General features: G+C 51.5%; 1 protein-coding gene across 1 annotated transcript in view; it reads left to right on the top strand.

Annotated features, from left to right (window-relative positions):
* The first annotated feature begins 63 nt into the window (after nt 1–63).
* NADSYN1 (NAD synthetase 1) overlaps nt 64–20,489 on the top strand; it is a 40,312-nt gene continuing 19,886 nt past the window's right edge. The window contains exons 1-10 of the mRNA XM_011930120.1: nt 64–336; nt 2,001–2,061; nt 5,295–5,411; nt 10,219–10,272; nt 10,827–10,916; nt 16,123–16,174; nt 16,944–17,032; nt 17,221–17,338; nt 18,049–18,180; nt 18,516–18,590. Coding sequence (XP_011785510.1) covers nt 252–336; nt 2,001–2,061; nt 5,295–5,411; nt 10,219–10,272; nt 10,827–10,916; nt 16,123–16,174; nt 16,944–17,032; nt 17,221–17,338; nt 18,049–18,180; nt 18,516–18,590 — 873 coding nt within the window. The 5' untranslated portion in view covers nt 64–251. The remainder of the gene's footprint in view (nt 337–2,000; nt 2,062–5,294; nt 5,412–10,218; nt 10,273–10,826; nt 10,917–16,122; nt 16,175–16,943; nt 17,033–17,220; nt 17,339–18,048; nt 18,181–18,515; nt 18,591–20,489) is intronic.

The raw sequence follows: 20,489 nt of genomic DNA, 5'->3' as shown, positions 1-20,489 counted from the left end.
GCCCTTCACGGGGCAACGAACTCGGCGGCCACCTCGCTGCGCAGGCGCGGTCGTGAGCGCCGCAGACGGGACGGAGCGATCCGTAGGCAGGGCCTGATGCCGCAGTTCTCCTTGGCCGGAGCCTCAACGGATGGGCGGGGAGGGGGCGGGGCCGGGGAACCCGGAAGGTCCTGCGCCCGAGCCGCGTATCTCTCTGGGCCCCGGGTGTTGCTGTCTCCCGCTGGTCTCCTGCCCAGGAGACTGCAGCCAGGATGGGCCGGAAGGTGACCGTGGCCACCTGCGCACTCAACCAGTGGGCCCTGGACTTCGAGGGCAATTTGCAAAGGATTTTAAAGAGTGAGTCTGGGGCGGCGGGGGCACTGTGGCAGCCTTGCCCTGGGCAACTCGCGGCCCTGGGCATGGGATCAGATGAGATAATGGGTAATGACCCCGCCAGTGGTACGTACTCAGGTCCTCCTCGGAAAGTGAGTGTTTATAGTTCTTGGGGACAAGCGACATACAAGGCACGGTTAAGAAAAGTCTGGCGGTTTAGGCGGGAGGCCTGGGGATGGACCCGTGTTCTGATATCTCTGGGGTCCCGTGGCTGGGTCTGAGCTGCCCATCCTCGGAGATATCTAAACTGGACGGAATGGCTGCCCCCTGGCGGGTATGGTGTGCAGAGACCAGAGATTGACGGTCTGGGTCCCCGTGGGCCTTCCTAGTGGGTGGGCATTGGGAGAAGGCGTCCCAGAAACGGAAGCAGAAAAAGACGCCTGTCATCCCAGCACTTTGGGTGGGGAGGGGGCGGGGAATCACCTGAGGTCAGGAGTTCAAGACCAGCCTGGCCAACACGGTGAAACCCCGCCTCTACTAAAATACAAAAATCAGCCGGGCGTGGTGGCCTGGAAGATAGGGTGTGGTTGTTGAAAGGTCACCATCTAATTTTCGTTCATATGGACGCACCGTGGAGGATGAAAAGTTAAACTATTACCTGCACCTAAATGGGCAAGCCTGCAGGTGTGGTCAGGTTGCAGGTTGTCTTGCACTGGTCTGCTGACTGCGAGAGCCTTTGCCAGGAGCAATAGAAACAGAATGTTTAAAGAGCTGGCATCTTATCAGCCTGTACCCTGGATGATTATTATTATTATTTTGGACATGGACTCTCACTCTGTTGCCCAGGCTGAAGTGCAGTGGTGCCATCTTGGCTCACTGCAGTCTCTGCCTCCTGGACTCAAGCAATTCTCCTGCCTTAGCCTCCTGAGTAGCTGGGATTGCAGGCGTCTGCCACCATGCATGGCCAATTTCTGTATTTTTAGTAGAGACGAGGTTTCACCATGTTGGCCAGGCCGGTCTTGAACTTCTGTCATCAAGTGATCCACCTGCCTTGGCCTCCCAAAGTGCTGGGATTCCAGGCATGAGCCACCACAGCCAGTGTTTTTTTTTTTTTTTTTTTTTTTTTTTAAATAGCAACCTGCTTTCACCTCATTTGCTCAGAGCAAATCCAGTTGGACTGAAGAAGGCTGGGTGACTAGAGCTAAGTCTACACTCTGCCAGCCTCTCCTCCCTAGATGCTTGTTGGAAGCTGCTGCCCAAGACCAGTAAGCCGATGGCGCCTGACAGTGGCACCACTGCTGGATCGTAATCCTTCAAGTCCTTTTTCCTCTAGGTGGTGTTGGGCATTTCCGTGTTGATAAACTACCAGGGTGTGACTTCTTCCTCTTCCTCCGCCTCCTCCGTGGTGCTAAGGGTCAGGCCTGCAAACCCTCCCTGTTTCTCATTTTCTGCAGGTATAAGCAGACATATGCAAGTATAGGCAGGTGCAGGTGTATACAGGTGTATGCTGCCCTCTGCTGCCAGGCTGTCAACAGGAAGCCTGACTGCATCCGGTCTGGGAAGGCACAGAGCATTTTTGTTATTTGTATTTTGTTTTTATCCTACCTACTGCAGCAGGTTATTTCATCTGTCTCTGAATGTATAGGTGCTGAAATTGCCCCATTTTCTTTTTCTGTCTGTACTTACAGGTATTGAAATTGCCAAAAACAGAGGAGCAAGATACAGGCTTGGCCCAGAGCTGGAAATATGGTGAGAACAGACACAGACACCCTGGGGTGGTCAGCTAGCGATGCCGCATCAGCTCTCCCCAGCTGAGAAGGCAAGGAAGGAGCAGGGACAGTCCTGAGAGCTGTGGACACGCCACACCTGCTGTTGGACCTGGTTAATGCCATTGAACACCTGAGCAAGAGCAGGCCCAGGGAGGCTGAATAAGTCTAGATTCCCATGTTGAGTAATTAAAGGAACTGACTTTTACGGGATCAAGGCCAATTTCAAAGTTGGGCTGTTTCTGTGTTACCACTGCCCTTTTGCTGTGGTGTGAATGTTTGCATCCCCCCAAAATTCATATGTTAAAACCTAACCCCCAGGTGATGGTATTAAGAGATGAAGGCTTTGGCAGGTGATGGGGTCATGAGGGTGGAACCTTCATGAATGGGATTAGTGCCCTTACAAGAGAGGCCCAAAGGAGCTCGTTGGCCCCTTCTACCACGTGAGGACACAGAGAAGGAGAGAACCAGCCCTCACCAGGTACCAAATCTGCCAGCACCTTGATCACAGCCTCCAGAGCTGTGAGCAATACATTTCTGTTGCTTATAAATTACCCAGTCCAAGGTGTTTTGTTATAACAGCCTGAGGACCAAGATATCTTCAGTTTTCATTCCGTGATCTCAGAACAAGCATAAATCATTTCTTATATGCCTTTTTGTAAAAATCAGGAAAACGGATTGCTTATTTCCCTTCTTGTCTCTTCTTTAAAAAAAAAAAAAAAACAAACAAAAATGAGTAGCCACATTGTAGGTCTCTTGTAAGCGATAGTCCGTTCTCATTTTGGATGTCCGCTGCCAACTGTGCTCAGCTAGTTTCCCGTTGGTCTTTAGGCCCCTGACCCGTTGTGGAATCTGGAAGTCCCTCTTCAGTCTTTGTCTCCTGCCTTAGTGTGTGTTCTTGCTTCTGGACTTAGAGTGAGCAGGAACTGTCTTCTCTTAGGAGGTTTTGTGTGAGTCCAGAGGCGTCTTTCTCTAAGTCCTTCCAACTTCCTTTCCTTTATTAGGTTGATTTCTCTCCTTAGAATCCCACCTTCAAATAGGGCTGTTTCTCCCATAATATCCAAGAATGTTTACTTTGTTCTTTAATTTGTCTTCATTTGATTGATTCTTTAAGAAATTCTTCACCTAAGTGCCAAAGGATCTAGGATTCTGGGTTGTCTGAGGTCACAAAGCTTCGATCCTTTCCTGGCCCCATGGCTGGATCCTCTCTTGGGCCGGACTCAAGGCCTGATCATCTCGTGAGCTTGACCTCTCCAGGGCTGGTCCAGGAGCCTGATCCTCATGTCCTGTCTGCTGCTTGCCCTGGAAGAGCTGCAGTGGTGATAGCCCAGTCCCCCTGGCCTGATGTGGCCCAGATGCTTAGAGTTTAAGTCTTCTTTTCTTTCTTCGTCCTAGTCTCTCTCTTCTATAAAACTTACATCCACCTCTCTATTTCCTCCAAATATGGACCTGTTTCATTTTGAAAGTGGAAGGATGTCTAACTAAAGGCCCCTGGGATGGAATATGTGCATCCAGCAGGGACAGGGGCCCAGCTGAGCAGGGCTCTACATAGCTCACAACCTGCTGAGCAGGCTCCTATGAAATATCCCAACAGTTTACAAAGAGGAAACCAAGGCAGGAGAGGAGGGACGTCACTTCACTGAGCACACCGCCTCTTGTTCTTACTGGTTAGGGGTCCAGCACCTGATACACAGGGAGGGCCTAGTGGCCCTAGAGCAGGCTGACTCGTGGACCAGAGACCCTCTCACCTAGAAAGGTCAGCTGTTTCCTTTGAGACAGTGCTGGAGGCTTTGGAAAGGAATGGCTGCTACCCAAATAGTCCCGGGCACGACCAGCCCCTGCGATAAACTGCTCCTCCAGCTGCTGGCCCATCGAAGGGGTGAGAGCCCTCTGGTCTCTGGACGCCACGCAGAGGAACGTGTGGTGTTATAATGTTATTTGGTTTCACATGTGGGCCAGGACGCCAACAGGGCATGAAAACCCGCGAACAGGGATCCGTTGGAGGAGAACGGACATCTCAGGACTCCGTTCCCTACTGGGGCATCTCCTGGATACCTTTTCTATCTGAAAACTGGGCTTTTCCTCTTAGCAGAGCCAGGACAGAGAGCAGTGCTTTCCCAGATACTGAAAATCACAGTTGCCGGTTTTGGGGTTTATGCGAGCGTTTGCTGTGAGGTTTGCTGGGCGTTTGAAGTGTGCCTTCCAGGCTGATGCGTAGTAGAAAGGAGAACTTTTTGAAGAGTTATAAGTGTTCTACAAATGCTGTATATTGTATTATGGGAACCCCAATAGTAAGCAACCCAGCCTTCCCATTTAATGACACCACGGTTTATTGAATTAATTCCTGCAGCTGCCGAAACAGATAGAAACAAACTAGAGGCTTAAAGCAACAGAAATGTATTCTCTCACAGTTCAGGAAGCCAGAAGTCCAAAATCAGGATGGCAGCAGGGCCTGGCTCCCTCCAAAGGCCCTTGGGGAGGGTCCCTCCTGCCTTTCCCAGCTCCTGGTGGTTCCAGGTGCTCCTTGGCTTGTGGCCTCCTTGCTCCCATCTCTGCCTCCGTCCTCACGTTGCCTCCTCCTGTTCTCCCTGTCTCTCCTTTCCTTTCTCTTACAAGGACACTTGTCACTGGATTTAGGCCCACCTGCAAAAGCCAGGGCAATCTCATCTTGGGACACTTAATTTCGTGACATCAGCGACTCTTTTTCTAAAATAAGGTCGCATTGGCAGGTTTCTGAGGTTAGGATGTGGACAGACCTTTTTGGGGTCCTCCATTCAGCCGACTACAAGCATCTATAGCAAGAAACTCGGGGTAGCTTTGTGGGTGGCTTTTCTGAATGGTCATTAGTGATCTTTGCCGAAGAATGGATTTCTGTGGGTCCAGCTTTGTTTCTTTGGGGTTCTTCTCTTGTCAGTCAGTGTCATTGGGGCCACATTAATGGTTAAAAGGAAACCCAAGGACAGGCACTTCCTGATATGAGAGGTTTTTTTTGTAGTAACTTAAAACTCAGAGAGAGAAGCAGGGGCCATTCAGTAAAGCACATCATGCTGGGGCAGTGGGTCTTACGCTGGCTACTCACTGGAATCACCTGGAAGGCTTTGAGAAAACAGCTGAGCCCCGGCCCCCAGACACGTTCAGACTGGACGGGCCCACAGGCCCTGCCCCTCCCTGCTTACCTGAGTTGTACTGCAGCTCACCTTCCCACTCTCTCTGCAGCGGCTACGGATGTTGGGATCATTATTACGAGTCGGACACCCTCTTGCACTCGTTTCAAGTCCTAGCGGCCCTTCTGGAGTCTGCCGTCACTCAGGACATCATCTGCGACGTGGGGATGTAAGTGCCAGTGTGAGTGTGGAAGGGCAAGCCCGGGACAAAGGTAAGCTCAGGGGCATGACCCACCCAACCGGCCTCCATCCAGGGTGTGGAACGTCCACATGTCCAGGGATACCAAAGGCCTTATGCTTGAAAAGTGGGTTTTGTTCCTATCTCAGCCCTGTAAGCCACCTCATTTCCCCTGCAAGGAGGTAGCTCCTGGAAGCAGGATGTGTCAGTTCTTCCAGAGAGTCCTGTGCACACATCAGCAGACTCCACACAAAGGGGAATGCAGCGTTCACCCCATTGCATGCAGAGAGCTTGACTCACATCATGGGGAGTCCTGGGGCTCATTCCATGTCCACATGTCGCCACATGGTTCCCATGGCCTAGGCTGTGTATGTGTAGCTCCACAAGGAAGGCCTCTGCATGCGCTGTGCTAGTGTCTGTGCTGTGCCTTGCATAGCCGATCCCTATGGAGGCCTCTGCATGCTCCATGCTGGTGTCTGCTGTGCCCTGCATAGCTGGTCCTTATGGAAGCCTCTGCACATACTGTGCTAGTGTCTGAGCCCTGCTTTGCATAACTGGTTCCCTATGGAGGATGCTGTGCTGGTGTCTGTGCTGCACCCTGCATAGCCGGTCCCTATGGAGGATGCTGTGCTGGTGTCTGTGCTGTGCCTTGCACAGCTGGTCCGCTATGGAGGCCTGTGTGTGTGCTGTGCTGGTGTCTGTGCTGTGCCCTGCGTAGCCGATCCCTATGGAGGATGCTGTGCTGGTGTCTGTGCTGTGCCCTGCATAGCTGTCCCCTGTGGAGGCGTCTGTGTGCGCGGTGCTGGTGTCTGTGCTGCACTCTCTACAGCTGGTCCCCTATGGAGGCCTCTGCACTCACTGTGCTGGTGTCTGCCGCACACTGCATAGCTGTCCCCTGTGGAGTCCTCTGCACATGCTCTGTTGGTGTCTGCCGTGCTCTGCATTGCTGTCCCCCGTCACCGGGCCTTGCATCGAGTCCTTTACGTCTCCTTCAGCCCTGCCTCATCCGGCATGGAGGTGGCACCTTGGCTCGCTTCTTTCTTGGCATCTGTCTGGCTCATATTCTCCCGCCACTCGCATCCAACCCTCACCATGACATTTATGGAGTGGGGCCTCTTCTAAGCAGCACATGGATGGGAATTTTAGGCTCTGTTCACATGGATGGTGCTAATTGGTCCCATGGACTCTCTTAGTTGCCTTTTGCTGCTCTGGTGAATTACCATGGACACAAAACACACAAGCAACCCCAGTCTTTTATCTAATGGTTCTGAAGGTCAGAAGTCAAGGGGTCAGTGGGTCAGCAGCAAGCCTGGTTCCTTCCGGAGACTCTCCAGGAGGATCTGTGTCCCTGCCTTCTCTAGCTTCCCTGGCCCATGGCCCCTTCCAGCTGTGACGTCACCCCGACCCCCACTTCTGTTGTCACAGCTCCTCCTCTGACCCCCCCTCTTATGGGGACTCTTGCCATTATGCTAGCTGGCCCAGATTGTCCAGAATCATCTCCCATCTCAAGGCCTGTCACCTCATCACCCCTGCAGCATCTCAGGTAACAAAACACAGTTGCAGGCTCCAGCATTTAGGCTGGGGACATCTTTGAGGGGCTGAGAGTCAGCCGACCACATGGACTTACTCTAGTCACTGCACCAAGTTTTCTACTCATTAGGTTTTCTTTTTTTTTTTGTTTTTGTTTGTTTGAGACAGATTCTCACTCTGTTGTCCAGGCTGGAGTGCCGTGGTGCAATCCTGGCTCACTGCAGCCTCGACCTCCTGGGCTCAAGTGATCCGTCCGCCTCAGCCTCCTGAGTACCTGGGACTACAGGCGCACGCTAGCACACCTGGCTAGTTTTTTTTTTTTTTTTTTTTTAATTTTTTGTAGAGACAGGGTCTCGCTATATTGCCCAGGCTGGTTCTTTTTGGGTTTTGTCTTTTGTTGGTTCTTTTTTGCTCAAACTTTTCCTCTGCTGACTTTGAATTTATAATCCTCTTTACATTTTTCTACTTTTTACACTTAAAAATTGTAACCATCATATTTGAAGGTATTTTTTTCTTTTGAAATCTAGCGTTTTTCTGGATTGGAGGCTCCAATGAACAAAACAAGAGTTTTATCATAATGTCATTGATAACTTCCATCTTGCACTGTTTCTTCAAATGGTCCTCCAGGAAGAGGGTGCTGATTTGGGTTCCCGCCCTCTGTGGTTGCAGGTGCACCATCCTTAGTTCTGCCCTACAAGGGGTTCGCCTTTATAAACAAAATAAAGAAACAGAGTGGTGAATACTTTTTTTAAAACGACTGTCTTATTTATTTGCTTTGCTCACTTACGGAGCTGAACTTTTTTTGTTGTTGGTTGGTTGTTCGTAACACTCTTCGAGAGTTACCTGGTTTTTTGCCTACAACTGCTTGTGTCTCATTTATTTTGAGTCCTTGACCCGTGAAACATGTCAGTCCTTTCCCACGTAAGGTAAAAATCCTTCTCCCGGCGCGCCGTTTGGTGTGTAACATTGTTTTACGTGTCCGCTGGTAAAACGTTCACGTGGTGAAAGCGCCGCCCTGATCTGCTTCAGTTTGTTTCTGAGTTTGTCCCGGTGACTTACTCCACTTAGAGATCAGATATTCACGGAGGGCTCGTATTTTATTTAAAACATCTATTTCTCTCACACTCTGGGCACACTTTGTCTAAGTGAGAATAAGTTTTTGTTCGTCAGGCATCTTCCATGGCAAGAATAAGAGCAAGAGAGAGGGGCGAGGTGCTACACACTTTTTTATTTTTATTTATTTATTTCTTTTTGAGACAGAGTCTCACTCTGTCGCGCAGGCTGGAGTGCAGTGGTGCAATCTCAGCTCACTGCAACCTCTGCCTCCCAGGTTCAAGCGATCCTCCTGCCTCAGCCTCCCAAGTAGCTGGGACTACAGGTGCACGCCACCACACCAGGCCAATTTTTGTATTTTTAGTAGAGACGGGGTTTCATCAGATTGGTCAAGAGAGATTGGTCAAGCTGGTCTTGAACTCCTGACCTTGTATTCCGCCTGCCTCAGCCTCCCAAAGTGCTGGGATGACAGGCGTGAGCCACTGCACCCAGTTGCTACACACTCTTAAAACAACCAGATCTCACGAGAACCCACTCACTCACTGTCAGAAGAACAACACGGAGGGGATGGTGCCAACCCATTCATGAGAACTCTGCCCACACCAGGCCCCATCTCTAATGCTGGGGATTACAGGTGGACGTGAGATCTGGTGGGGTCCTGGGTCCAGAACACGTTGGAGAGGAACAGAAGCCATGATGGAGTGAGTTGCTCATGGTGGCTGCAGCCAGGACGGGGGCCGCAGCCAGGACACGGACGGGCAGTAGTGCCCCTGCATGCATCTTACCCTTTCATCCCCATTTTTGGGAGGAAGAGTCGAGGCTGGTGTCAACCAGAAATAAAATCCTAAGGCCCTTCCAACCCTCTGAATGAACTGGTTCTCTCAGAGGGGCCCTCCAGGGTTAACCTGAAAGCCCGGTTCAGGCCATGACGGGGAGTCGGGGGTGATCGGGGATCAATCAGGCCTCATTTCCCCTCCTCCCTTTTGGAAGAGCCAACCAGCATGAACATCAACACAGACTTTAAGTCTCATAGGAAACATTTACAGTCTGTTCTCTCTGAAGCCCGCTACTCAGAGGTTTCATCTACATCATAAAACTTTGGTCTTCACAACCCACTGTCATAACCCAGACGTTCCTTTCTATTGATAATAACTCAGCCAATTGCCGATCAGAACCATTTAAATCCACCTATGGCTTGGAAGCCCATCCGCGGCCCCCTCGAGTTGGTCCTGCCTTTCCAGTTCGAACAGTGCCCATCCCACATATATTGAGTGACATCTTCTGTCTCCCTGAAATGTGTACAAGCAGGCTGTGCCCCGACTACCGCGGGCACGTGTAGTTAGGACCTCCTCAGGCTGTGTCAGGTATGTGTCCTTCACCTTGGCAAAATAAATGTTCTAAATGGACTGAGACCTGTCTCAGATACTTTTGGGTTCACACCAGTTACTTAGCCAGTGGCAAGGCTGGAATCGGAACTCCACACCATCCACGTTTGGTTTTTCTTCCCCCGAAACACTTTTGCGGTCGGATCACACCCCTGGCAGGCGCCTGTGCTTCTCTCCAACACTGTGTCCTCTCAGCGCCCCTGTCCGGGTCATCTTTCCCTTGTGCTGCCCTGCTCTGGCCAGAGCCTCTTGTCGGGTCACTCTGGTCCCCGTGCGAGTGTCCCCAGCCAGGTCGCCCTCTCCTGCTGTGATCCCCTCATCTGCAGTGGGAGATGACAGGGTGTCAGCGAGGTGATGGGAGCGTGAAGCCAAGGCCCAGTCCTGAGAAAGGGCCGGCCCCGAGTGGCGAATGGAGGGGTTCCACCTGTCCCAGGTGGTGGGTGGAAATGAGCTCAGGGCGGACAAGTGCTGGAAAGTGGATCCCTCAGGTTAGCACAAGGCAATTTGGAGGGAGAAAGGGAGGAGGCAGCAGAGGCTGGAACATTGCAGGAGGAGAGGGAAGAACCCTGTGGTGGAAAGAAGTTGCCGTTCATTGAGAAGAAGCTCCTCTAGGCTTAGAGTCAGTGCTGCCTGGGTGGCAGAACCATCTCGGCTCATTTTAGCTTTGATTTGAGGGTGCCAACAGAAGAGCCTTGCAGTTCTCTGAAGGGATCGGACGGAGCTTCATATGAAAGTAAAATGCATGATTCCAGAGCTGCAGCCGCTGCCTCCGCGTGCTCTGTGTTTTCATAACTGGGCAGACATGCGTATACCTCCCCTCTCTCCTGCAGGCCTGTAATGCACCGAAACGTCCGCTACAACTGCAGAGTGATATTCCTCAACAGGTAGGCTCCCTGCCCCCACCTCCCGGGAGGGTGACTGGGGCCTCTCCCTGGCTCTCAGCCGAGGGTGCTGCCCTGGGGACCCATTGCTGGGAGGCTGCTTCTGGAGGTGCCCGGGTTAGTCAGGGCCGATGCACCAGGCAGGTGACCCAGGTGCCTTTGCTTCTCTGGGTCTCAGCCACCACCGAGACAGGCATCATCAGGTATCAGAAAGAGAGAGATGCAGAGGGTGGGGGTATGGGGACACAGGTCCTTGTGGCCTGGAAGCCAGTCCTGCTGAGCGAGTTCCCTGGAGCGCCTGGTCACCAGCTGCTGGTGAGGTGCACACCTGCTGGGGCTTAGCTGCTTCACTGTGAGGGTCAGGAACGGATGCAGCCGTGGAGACCTGAGTCATAGACAGAAAGTGGAAGCCCAGAGAAGGAGAGAGATTTGCTCAGGGCCCCATTCTTGAGCCAACTCTACAGGGCATCACCTTGCCCCTCGGTGGCAGTGGCCACCGCCAGTGGCACGTTCATCTCAGGAGCCCGGTGTGCACGGCTTTGTTCCCCTGCCTGCAGGAAGATCCTGCTCATAAGACCCAAGATGGCCTTGGCCAATGAAGGCAACTACCGCGAGCTACGCTGGTTCACCCCGTGGTCGAGGAGTCGGTGAGTCGGGTGCCGGACCGCTCCCGGGATGCGTGTTAAGCACCTTTGCTGTGTGTAGCCTTGGGTCCGGATCATGGGGGTGTTACTGGTGGAGGGTGTCCAGGTTCTTGACATTTTGAACAAAGGATTGGACCAAAAGCACAAACAAAGCAAACAAAGAATGAAGTTACCAAAGCAGAGACTGAATGAAAATAAAAGCCCACTCCACAGGGTGGGAGCAGCCCCAGCAAGCGGCTCAAGGGCCCGGTTAGGCATTGTTCTGGGGTTTAAATATCCTCTAGAGGCTTCCCATTGGTTACTTGGTGTGGGCTCCATGTCAATAAAGAGGCTGAAGTGAAGTTACAAGGTTATTTACTTGGGTACTCACTATGCAAATAAAGAGGTGTTTCCTGTCTGAATTAGTTACAAAGTTATTTACTTGGTCTTAGAAAGCTGGGGTTTTTCCTTTAATTTAGTTCTAGGAAGTGCTTAGGTTCCCTGCCCCCAGACCCTATTCTACCTCAGCAGTGTCAGGGATATGGACTAGCTGGGGCCGATGGTGCAGGCGGTAAAGGAATTTACCGAGACAGTTGTAGGTGAAGACAGGCAGATTTATTAGAGAAACTATGAAGATATTTTGCAAGATTGCAACAGGCAGCACAGGAGAGAAGGGGCTGTCTGCAGAGAGGCAGGGACTGGAGGGAGGTTTTATAGGGTTGTGCTGGCCACATTGGGGATGAGGTAGAACTGTGGGAGCCACGGAAGGAGGTCATTGTGCTTGTGGAGGTCATCGTGCCCTCGGAACAATTGTTCGTTGTCCTCCACATCTGGGGCCCCATACTCATTGCTTCCTCATCTGATCAGCAACTCCTGCTTCGTAGTGGCGAAGCCTGGAGCCAGGAGACGGTGGCTGGAAAAAATCCGAGGAGGGAGTCACCGGCAGCCGGGAATGTTAGAATCAGCAAACGCATCCTTTAAGAACAAGGACAAAAATCAAGACATTTTTACAAAAGCAAAAACAGTTTATCGTTAAAAGACTCAGTGGAAATTCTGAACGTGTACGTTAGGCAGAAGGAAAATTATTCTAGCAGAAGCCTCAAAATTTCAAAAGGATTGGTGAAAAAAGATATTGATAAATTTGTGGATATGTGTAAACAAACGGGACTATACGAAACATGTCTAGTATGTAGTAGAAAATAGGCCAGCCCTAAATCGCTGCACAGCTGTGCATGTAAATTAGGGCAATGCTCTGTAGGAGGGTAAAGATACTGATTAATTTTTGACTTTAGGTGAAATACACATAAATTTTCTAGGGTAACCACTAAAAGGAAAGATACAGAACATATGATTGTCAAAGTAGCAGGCAGAAGAAAAGAAGAATAAAAAGGAAAAAATGAAATAATTCCAAATGAAGGATAAAAGGAAGTGAGTTCTTTAAAAGTCCAGTAGAAAAAGCGGGACTCAGAGATAGCACATAAGAGAGAATAAATCTGTCAGTAATCACTACAAATAAAAATGGATACAATAATTTGATTAAAGGACAGAGGTCATTATTCTGGATCAAATGAAAATCCAGGACTAGACTGAAACCGTATTGTAATTAACAATACATGTTGGCAAGTTTGCTGGATGATAAAACCAATCAAAAGTCAGGTTCCTTTCATTTACCAGCAACATTCAGTCAGAACGTGTAACTTTAAGGAAGATACCGTTTATTCCAGCAGCCAAAGTGCTTATGGATAACTATACCCAGAGATGTGTAAGCCCCGTATGGGAAAATGATAAAATTTTATGGGAGGGCGTTAACAACTACTGAGCTAAATGGAGATTGCCTGCGTATGTGAAAAGGAAGGCACAGTGTGAAACGCATTCATCTCCCCTAAGTTGATCTATGGATTCAGTGTAGTTTCCATAAGAATCTGAACAGGAAATTCAATAAACCGGCTCCAGTATTTCCATGGAAGAGCAAAAGGCCACGAATAGCTAAGATACTCATGAAGACCAAAAGAAAGGCCAGGCGTGGTGGCTCATGCCTGTAATCCCAGCACTTTGGGAGGCTAAAGCAGTCAGAAGTTCAGGATTCGAGACCAGCTCAGAAGTTCAAGACCAGCCTGGGCAACATGGTGAAACCCCCTTTCTACCAAAGAAAATACAAAAATCAGCTGGGCATTGCGGTGTGCACCTGTGGTCCCAGCTGTCGAGATCAGCTGGGTTGTGGAGACCTTAACCCAGCGGCACTAGAGGAATTAAAGACACACACACACAGAAATACAGAGTGTGGAGTAGGAGTTGGGGCTGACAGCCTTCAGAGTGGAGAGCCACGAATGAGTGTTACCCACATATTTATTGACAGCAAGCCAGTGATAAGCATTGTTTCTACAGATTATAGATTAACTAAAACAGGAAACAAAGGAATGGGCTCTGGCTACGTATCGGCAGCGGGAACATGTCCTTAAGGCACAGATCGCGCATGCTATTGTTTGTGGTTCCGGACCACCTTAAGCGGTTTTCCGATCTAGGTGGACCAGGTAGGTGTTCCTTGCCCTCATTCTGGTAAACCCACAACCTTCAGCCTGGGCGTCATAGCCATCACGAGCATGTCACAGTGCTGCAGAGATTTTGTTTATGGCCAGATTTGGGGGCCTGTTCCCAACACCAGCTACCTGAGATGCTGAAGTGGGAGGATCACTTGAGCCCACGAGACTGAGCCTGCAGCAAACCCTGATCGTGCCACTACACTCTAGCCCAGATGACAGAATGAGACCCTGTTAGTCCGTTTTCATGCTGCTGATAAAGACATACCCAAGACTGGGTAGTTTATAAAGAAAAAGAGCTTTAATAAACTCGCAGTTCCATGTGGCTGGGGAGGCCTGACAATCACAGCAGAAGGCGAAAGGTACATCCTACATAGCAGCAGACAAGAGAGAACGAGACCCAAGCAAAAAGGAAAGCCCAATATAAAAGCATCAGCTCTCCTGAGACTCACTACCATGAGAACAGTTTGGGGGAAACCATCCTGTGGTTAATTTTTCTCCCACCGGGTCCCTCCCGCAACATATGGGAATTACAGGAGCTACAATTCAAGGTGAGGTTCGGGTGGGGACACAGCAGACCAGATCAGCGCGCCTAGGCTGAAGTACAAAGATAGGCGAGATCTGTTGCGGGGAGCACTTCCAAGGAGAGAGCATCACGTGCTGGGGGCTCGGAGGTCCAGGCGATGCTCTGCTCCTTCACCTGGGTACTGCGTGCACTGGACTTATTTTAATATCCTTGAATTACACATGTGTGCCCTCGTACTCTTTTGCGTAACATATTTTGCAATAAAACAAATCCATAAAGGAAATCTGTGGCCAACCAGATTTTAGCGCTGCTTCTGCAGGAACCAGCTTTTCCTGCCGAGGTGCCTGTGGGATGTCTCTACGACTCTGGAGGTTCAGTAGCTCCAGCAAATGGCTTGGGGGTTCTCATCATTTTTTATTATACCCTGTAAGGTTTTTCGACTTCACATTCAGGTCTTCTTATTTCAGGAAAGTTGACCTATTTTCTGCTTCCAAAGGCTTTTGTTCTTTTGCTTCCGTTCTGTTCTTCAGGAACCTCGATGGCTGGCAAGCGACATGTCTGTGTCTGCCTGCCTTATCTTTCATCTTCTTTCTAACCATCACTGTCTTCGTGTATTTGCATTTTTTTCTGGCAGTTTTATTCCCCTGAGTTTGTCTTCTCTGCAATGCACTTCACGGGGCTCTATCCTGTGCTTTGTTTTTTGTATCTGCAAGCATTTTAAGACTTTTCAGAATCTTTTCTTAGTTGTCAACTTATCTCCCGTCATTTGTTTGTGCTTTTGTTGAGATCTTTTATCAGTTGATGTTGTCTCTGGGATTTCAGAGCATAAGTGTGGGGCTCCTGTTCCTCCTTCCCCGTTTGTCTCATGAACACCTCGGTGTCAGGTGTCACACTGGGCCCTCTGGGAAGGTATTCCTTTCATCCCTGTGGAAGGGGTGGCAGGAAGGTGAGGCTGGAGCCCACCAGAAGCAACTGCACATTTTCGTTGGCTTAGAGAAAGTGGAGGTTTCTAATCCCCTGGGAGCTGTGCCAGATGATAAGAAATGGTCGTGTTCACCATGCCCCTGCTTTAGTAAAGAGTATTTGGCAGGCTCAAGGTGCCATTCCAGGTTCCAGGTCCTCTTAGGAAAACATAACTAAGGCCTGGTCCTTGCCTGCAGAGAGCCATCCTCAAGGTGTGCGCTGGCCGCGGAGCACAGCTGCAGTGAGGGACAAGGCCAAGTGCATGCCCGTCCTGCTGGGTCTTTGGTCTGGTGCCTGTGGGGTCTTTGCATGAGTCGAGGAAAAGGTGCAGATGAAGGGAGAGATGTTTGGACGGTTCCTGAGTTTAAAATGCATTTTGGTGCAGCAGCATCGCCATCAACAGGCTATAGAGGGTGAACTGAGTGCTCAATATGGGATGGCAAGGCAGCCTGGAGCTCTGTAGGGTATCTTCATGTCCCCGTCCCCTATGTGAATGAGGGGGAAAGACATCATTGACTCAGTTTCTGAACTTTTTACATTTCTTAAGTAAAGAGAGCTACTAAAACCATGCCCAGAAGGCTCCTGGGAATTCTAAGAAAGCAAAAAGGAAACGGAGTTCCTTGCAGGTCTGAGTGGCGCATCTTGTAACACCCTGTGGGAAGTCAAATATGTGAACCGTCTATTTTGAAGATTCCGCCTCTTGGTGGAGCTTCTTGGGACACCTTGCACTAAAGTTGGTATTAAACCCTCCTCCTCATCTCTCGAATTGAGAGCATCATTTTATTCCAGGGATGATACGGGTTTGTCATTGTGTTTCGGGTTAATGCCACATGATTTTTCTGATTCAGTAACAGCAATCAGGAATTCCACCCGGATTTCTCCATGGGGCAGCGTGGCCAGTTCTCAGCAAATCCCCTGGGACACATCTCTCCGTAAAGATGAACGTGAGCGTGTGGGGAAACTGAGACAGCCCGATGCTCGGAGAGCCCAGCCCACCACGATGTCACGTAGTCTCCTCAAACCACCTTCATACTCTTCTTTTTACCTTCACGCGATTGTTTATCGCACTGGGGGGAACACTTGGCAGTTCCTTTGCTGGTTCATCAGTTCGGAGGGTTCCGTTTGAGTTTTGTTTAAATGTAGCTGCCCTTCCTCATTTGTCCTGAGATGCTCATCCTCAGATCCTTGCTGTTTTCCTTTCCAGGCACACGGAGGAATACCTTCTGCCTCGGATGATACAGGACCTGACAAAGCAGGCAAGTCCCTGGGTGTGGAGCCCATTTTTCAGTCGGTTGTCACTGTTCTCAGCCAACAGTGGAGCGGGTGGGGCGGGAACCCTTTGGGATCCAGGTAATGGAAGGCACCACAGTGCGCACAGGTCTGAAACAAAGGAGGCAGATTCCTATAGCGAGGGGGGCTGCGGGGCCAGGCAGCAGCCAGGGCGGCTCCTCCGGGCCTTGGGGCTGCTTTTCCTCCCTTTCCCTGCTCACACTGGCTTCCTCCTCTTCGTGTCCTCCTTGTGGCAGAAGACAGCCTTCTCCACCCCCAGGGCCTATGTTCCTACATTTAAGTGTGATCTAGACCGACAGCAAAATGCCCTATTCTCAATTTTGAATTCTAAGGGAAGGCACCCTGATGTCCCCTCAGCTGCTGCCCTGTGGCTAGGAGTGGGGGCCGGGTTTCGTCAACACAGGGCAGCAGCTGCTTCAGTGTGATCACAGAACAAGGTCACTTCAGAAGCCGCTGGCCCCGATTGGCAACCCCATCGGTGACTGTGACGTTCTGCCCCTTGGCCTGCTCAGAGTACAGGCATCCCCTTATTCCACACATAGGCTCCTAAAGGCTCCTCTTCCTGGCACCACCCAGTGTCCCATGTGCAGCCACAGGGCACCCACCTCTTCAGAATGTGCGAGAGCCCAGAGCCAACTCCAGCTCTTGTGGCTGCAGGATGTGTGTGGCCCTAGGTTTGTGGCCCAGACAGGGCGTGGCCAATGAATCTTATGCACTCTTCTCTTCCGACGGCAGGAGACTGCACTCTTCGGAGATGCAGTGCTGGCGACGTGGGACACCTGCATTGGAAGTGAGATCTGTGAGGAGCTCTGGACACCCCACAGGTCAGCCCCATGCCCCTGTGCTGTCCGATCACCCACCTCACATGGGCCACCTGGGAGGACCTGGGACTGCAGACCTCCTGGGGCCATGACCGACGACCGGGAGCTGCCATGGGAAAGTGTGAGGGGCCGCCTGGGAGGCTGGGTTGGAGGAGTCCGGTGGCCTCTTCTTCACCTGCCTCTGCCCGCAGCCCGCACATCGACATGGGCCTGGATGGAGTGGAGATCATCACCAATGCCTCGGGCAGTCACCACGTGCTGCGTAAAGCCAGCACCAGGGTGGATCTTGTGACCGTGGCCACCAGCAAGGTAGGGGTTGGGCCAGGGAGCGTGCACCATGGGGCAGACGCTGTTATCTCAAGCACTCCTGCATCCTCAGTGCTCATTGCAGGGCTGGGCCCACACCAGATGGATGTTCCGGGCTTGTAATTACGGCCTGGACTCAACAAGTGTGCCCTGCTGCCCCCGGGGCTTCGCTGGCACAGCCCATCTCACCCGCGCAGCTACCCCAGGAAGCCGACCCTGTCACCCTCCCTGCCGTGACCAGGAACTGGGACGTGCTCCTTGTTCGTTGGCATGATGGCAGGGCGTAGGGAACACCTATAAGTTTGCTGCTCCTGCTCTTGGGCGGTGAGACGTGCAGTGGGCGGTGCTGGTTCGTCCTTCACGTTGCAGGTGTGGGTTTAGCTGAGCCGCATTTGAATCTTGGCTTCGTCACACGGAGCTTTCTTTGGCTTGTCTGAACCTCATCATGCCTCAGAGAGGTGACGGGGTCTGCCTTGTAGGGTTGTTACGAAACAAAAACAAATGTTTTACGAAGAGCCTGGCACCTAGCAAGGCCGGGCTCGCCGCAGCTTCACGGGTCTGTGCTTCCCTACACGTGCGTGTTATCTCGGCAGTGGTGGGGCCACTCATGATGACCTCGCGGGACTCGGGGGAAGTTCCTGTACGTGGGCAGGTGGCAGGCGAGGGCGGTGGACCACAGCTGACCACTCCGCTGTGGGCTCTGCCTTTTCCAGAACGGTGGGATTTACTTGCTGGCCAACCAGAAGGGCTGTGACGGGGACCGCCTCTACTACGACGGCTGCGCCATGATCGCCATGAATGGGAGCGTCTTTGCTCAAGGATCCCAGTTTTCTCTGGATGACGTGGTAATGAACGGGCCTGGATGTGACTGGGGGAGGGTTCCCTGTGCAGAGGCCGAGCTCCTGGCCCTCCCCTGTAAGCCTGGTGCTTAGTGAGGGCCCCTGTGGAGAAGCCCCCGGGGGTCCCGCCTGCTCTGATGGCCTCTGATTTACCTGGTTGGTGAGGGGGAAGGGCTGTGGGTTGGCCTCAATGTCATCTGTCCCATCCCTGGGCCCCCAGGAATCCAGGGGTCTCAGCCCCTGCTTTAGAAGGTGTGACACACCTTTGACAGCGGCCAAATTACACGTGGGAGTGAAACAAACGGGAAATCATGGGTTCTCTTTGAAATTTCCTTCCCCAGGAAGTCCTGACGGCCACACTGGATCTGGAGGACGTCCGGAGCTATAGGGCGGAGATTTCATCTCGAAACCTGGCGGTGAGTGCTCAGTAGACAGCTGTGTGGGATGCTCATCAAAGATGTGGAAAGTGGCCCCGTTCGTGCAGGCCTGCTGGCGGCCATGAGGATGCAGTGCCTGAAAAGTCTGACAGGGAAGTTCTAGACTTCCCAAGTGTGGAAAGGGCTGGTGCTGTAGGCGGAACCTGCTTCCATCTCTTCCCCATCGTCCTCTGCTTGAGCCAGGCCCTGAGCAGGGGTGAGCTGGGGACAGGCAGGCAGAGAGACCGACGAGACGGTCAGTGTGCTAGGGGCTGCCACACAAGGAAGACCCAAGCAGCCTTGGAGGCCAGGAAGGCCTCAAGGTGGGGGGTGGCAAGCGTAGCAGGAACAGGCACACAGTGTGCAGCCAAGGCTGGTCCCCACCTTGGCAGTCGGAGGCAAGGTCCAAGGCACAAGCGAGCCTGTGTCTGAGACCCTGGGATGCAAGTAACGCCCCTCCTGCAGCCCAAGGCCCTGCTGCTGGTAGCCTGGAGCTCTGCGTTTCTGCAGGATGTCATCACAAATAGGATATCCAACGGTGCAGCTGTCATGAGACAGTGATTTTTGCAGAAAGAAGTGTGATGCTCATAACAGAGCAGACTCTTCTGCTGTTGATTGATTGACACAGGGTCTCATTCTGTCTGCCAGGCTTGAGTGCAGTGGCACCATCACAGCTCACTGCAGGCTGGACCTCTGGGGCTCAAGTGATCCTCCCACCTCAGCCTCCCAAGCAGCGGAGACAACAGACACATGCCACCATGCCCAACTAATTTTTAATTTTTTTCTTTTCTTTTGTAGAGACAGGGTCTCACTATGTTGCCCAGGATGGTCTTGAACTCCTGGGCTCAAGCAATCCTCTCGCCTTGGCCTCCCAAAGTGTTGGAATTACAGGCGGGAACTACCGCGCCCAGCCTTTTTTTTTTATAGCAGTTTTATTAAGTTGTATTTACCAGACCACCCAATGTATCCATTTAAGCACCTGATTCAGTGCTTTTTCAGGTTCTCATGGAGTTATGCAGCCACAATCTTCGCGCATTTTCATTACCCCAAAAAGAAATTCCACCCCGTTCCCCTCCTCTGCCCCTGACAACCCCAAGTCTACTCTCTGTCTTCATGAATTTGCCTATTCTCGACGTTTCACTGGGATGAAATCACATAGCATATGGCTTCCCACACTTCACTGTGCTGTTTTCAAGGTTTATCTATGTGTCGGGTGCAGCCACCCCTCGGTATCCACAGGGGTTGGATCGGGAGCCTCAGCCTCCACCGATCCCCTGCTGGGATGCCTGTGTCCCACAGTGCCCCCTGCAGAGCTCACTGATACGGACAGTCGGCCCTCTGTATCCATGGGCTTCAGATCCCGCGATTACTGTATCTTCTATCTGTGTGCGGTTGAATCTGCGGGTGTAGAACCCACAGATACAGGGAGTGACTGTAGTTCATCCCTTTGTATGGTCAGAGCGTGTTCCGTAGCAGAGATGGACACGTCGTGTTTATTCACTCATCCACTGATGGGCATCAGGAACGTTTCCACTGTCTGTCATGAATAATCCTGCTACAAACATACATGTACTTTTGTTGGAGGGAACACGTGTTTTCATTTCTCTTGGGTGTGTCTATCCAGGAGTGGAATTGGCTGGGTCTTATGGTAACTCTGTTGGCCATTTTTTGTGAGGTTTTTTTCGTCGGTTTTTTTTTTGAGACGGAGTTTCACCCTTGTTGCCCAGGCTGGAGTACAACTGTGCGATCCCGGCTCACCACAACCTGTGCCTCGTGGGTTCAAGCAATTCTCCTGCCTCAGCCTCCCAAGTAGCTGGGATTACAGGCGCCCACCACCATGCCTGGCTAATTTTTGTATTTTTAGTAGGGACAGGAGTTTCATAATATTGGTCTGTCTGG

The sequence above is a fragment of the Colobus angolensis genome, unplaced genomic scaffold, assembly GCF_000951035.1.
Source record: "Colobus angolensis palliatus isolate OR3802 unplaced genomic scaffold, Cang.pa_1.0 Scaffold84, whole genome shotgun sequence".
NCBI lineage: Eukaryota > Metazoa > Chordata > Mammalia > Primates > Cercopithecidae > Colobus > Colobus angolensis.
Note: the sequence above shows the minus strand (reverse complement) of the source record. Positions and strands in the feature narration are given on the sequence as shown.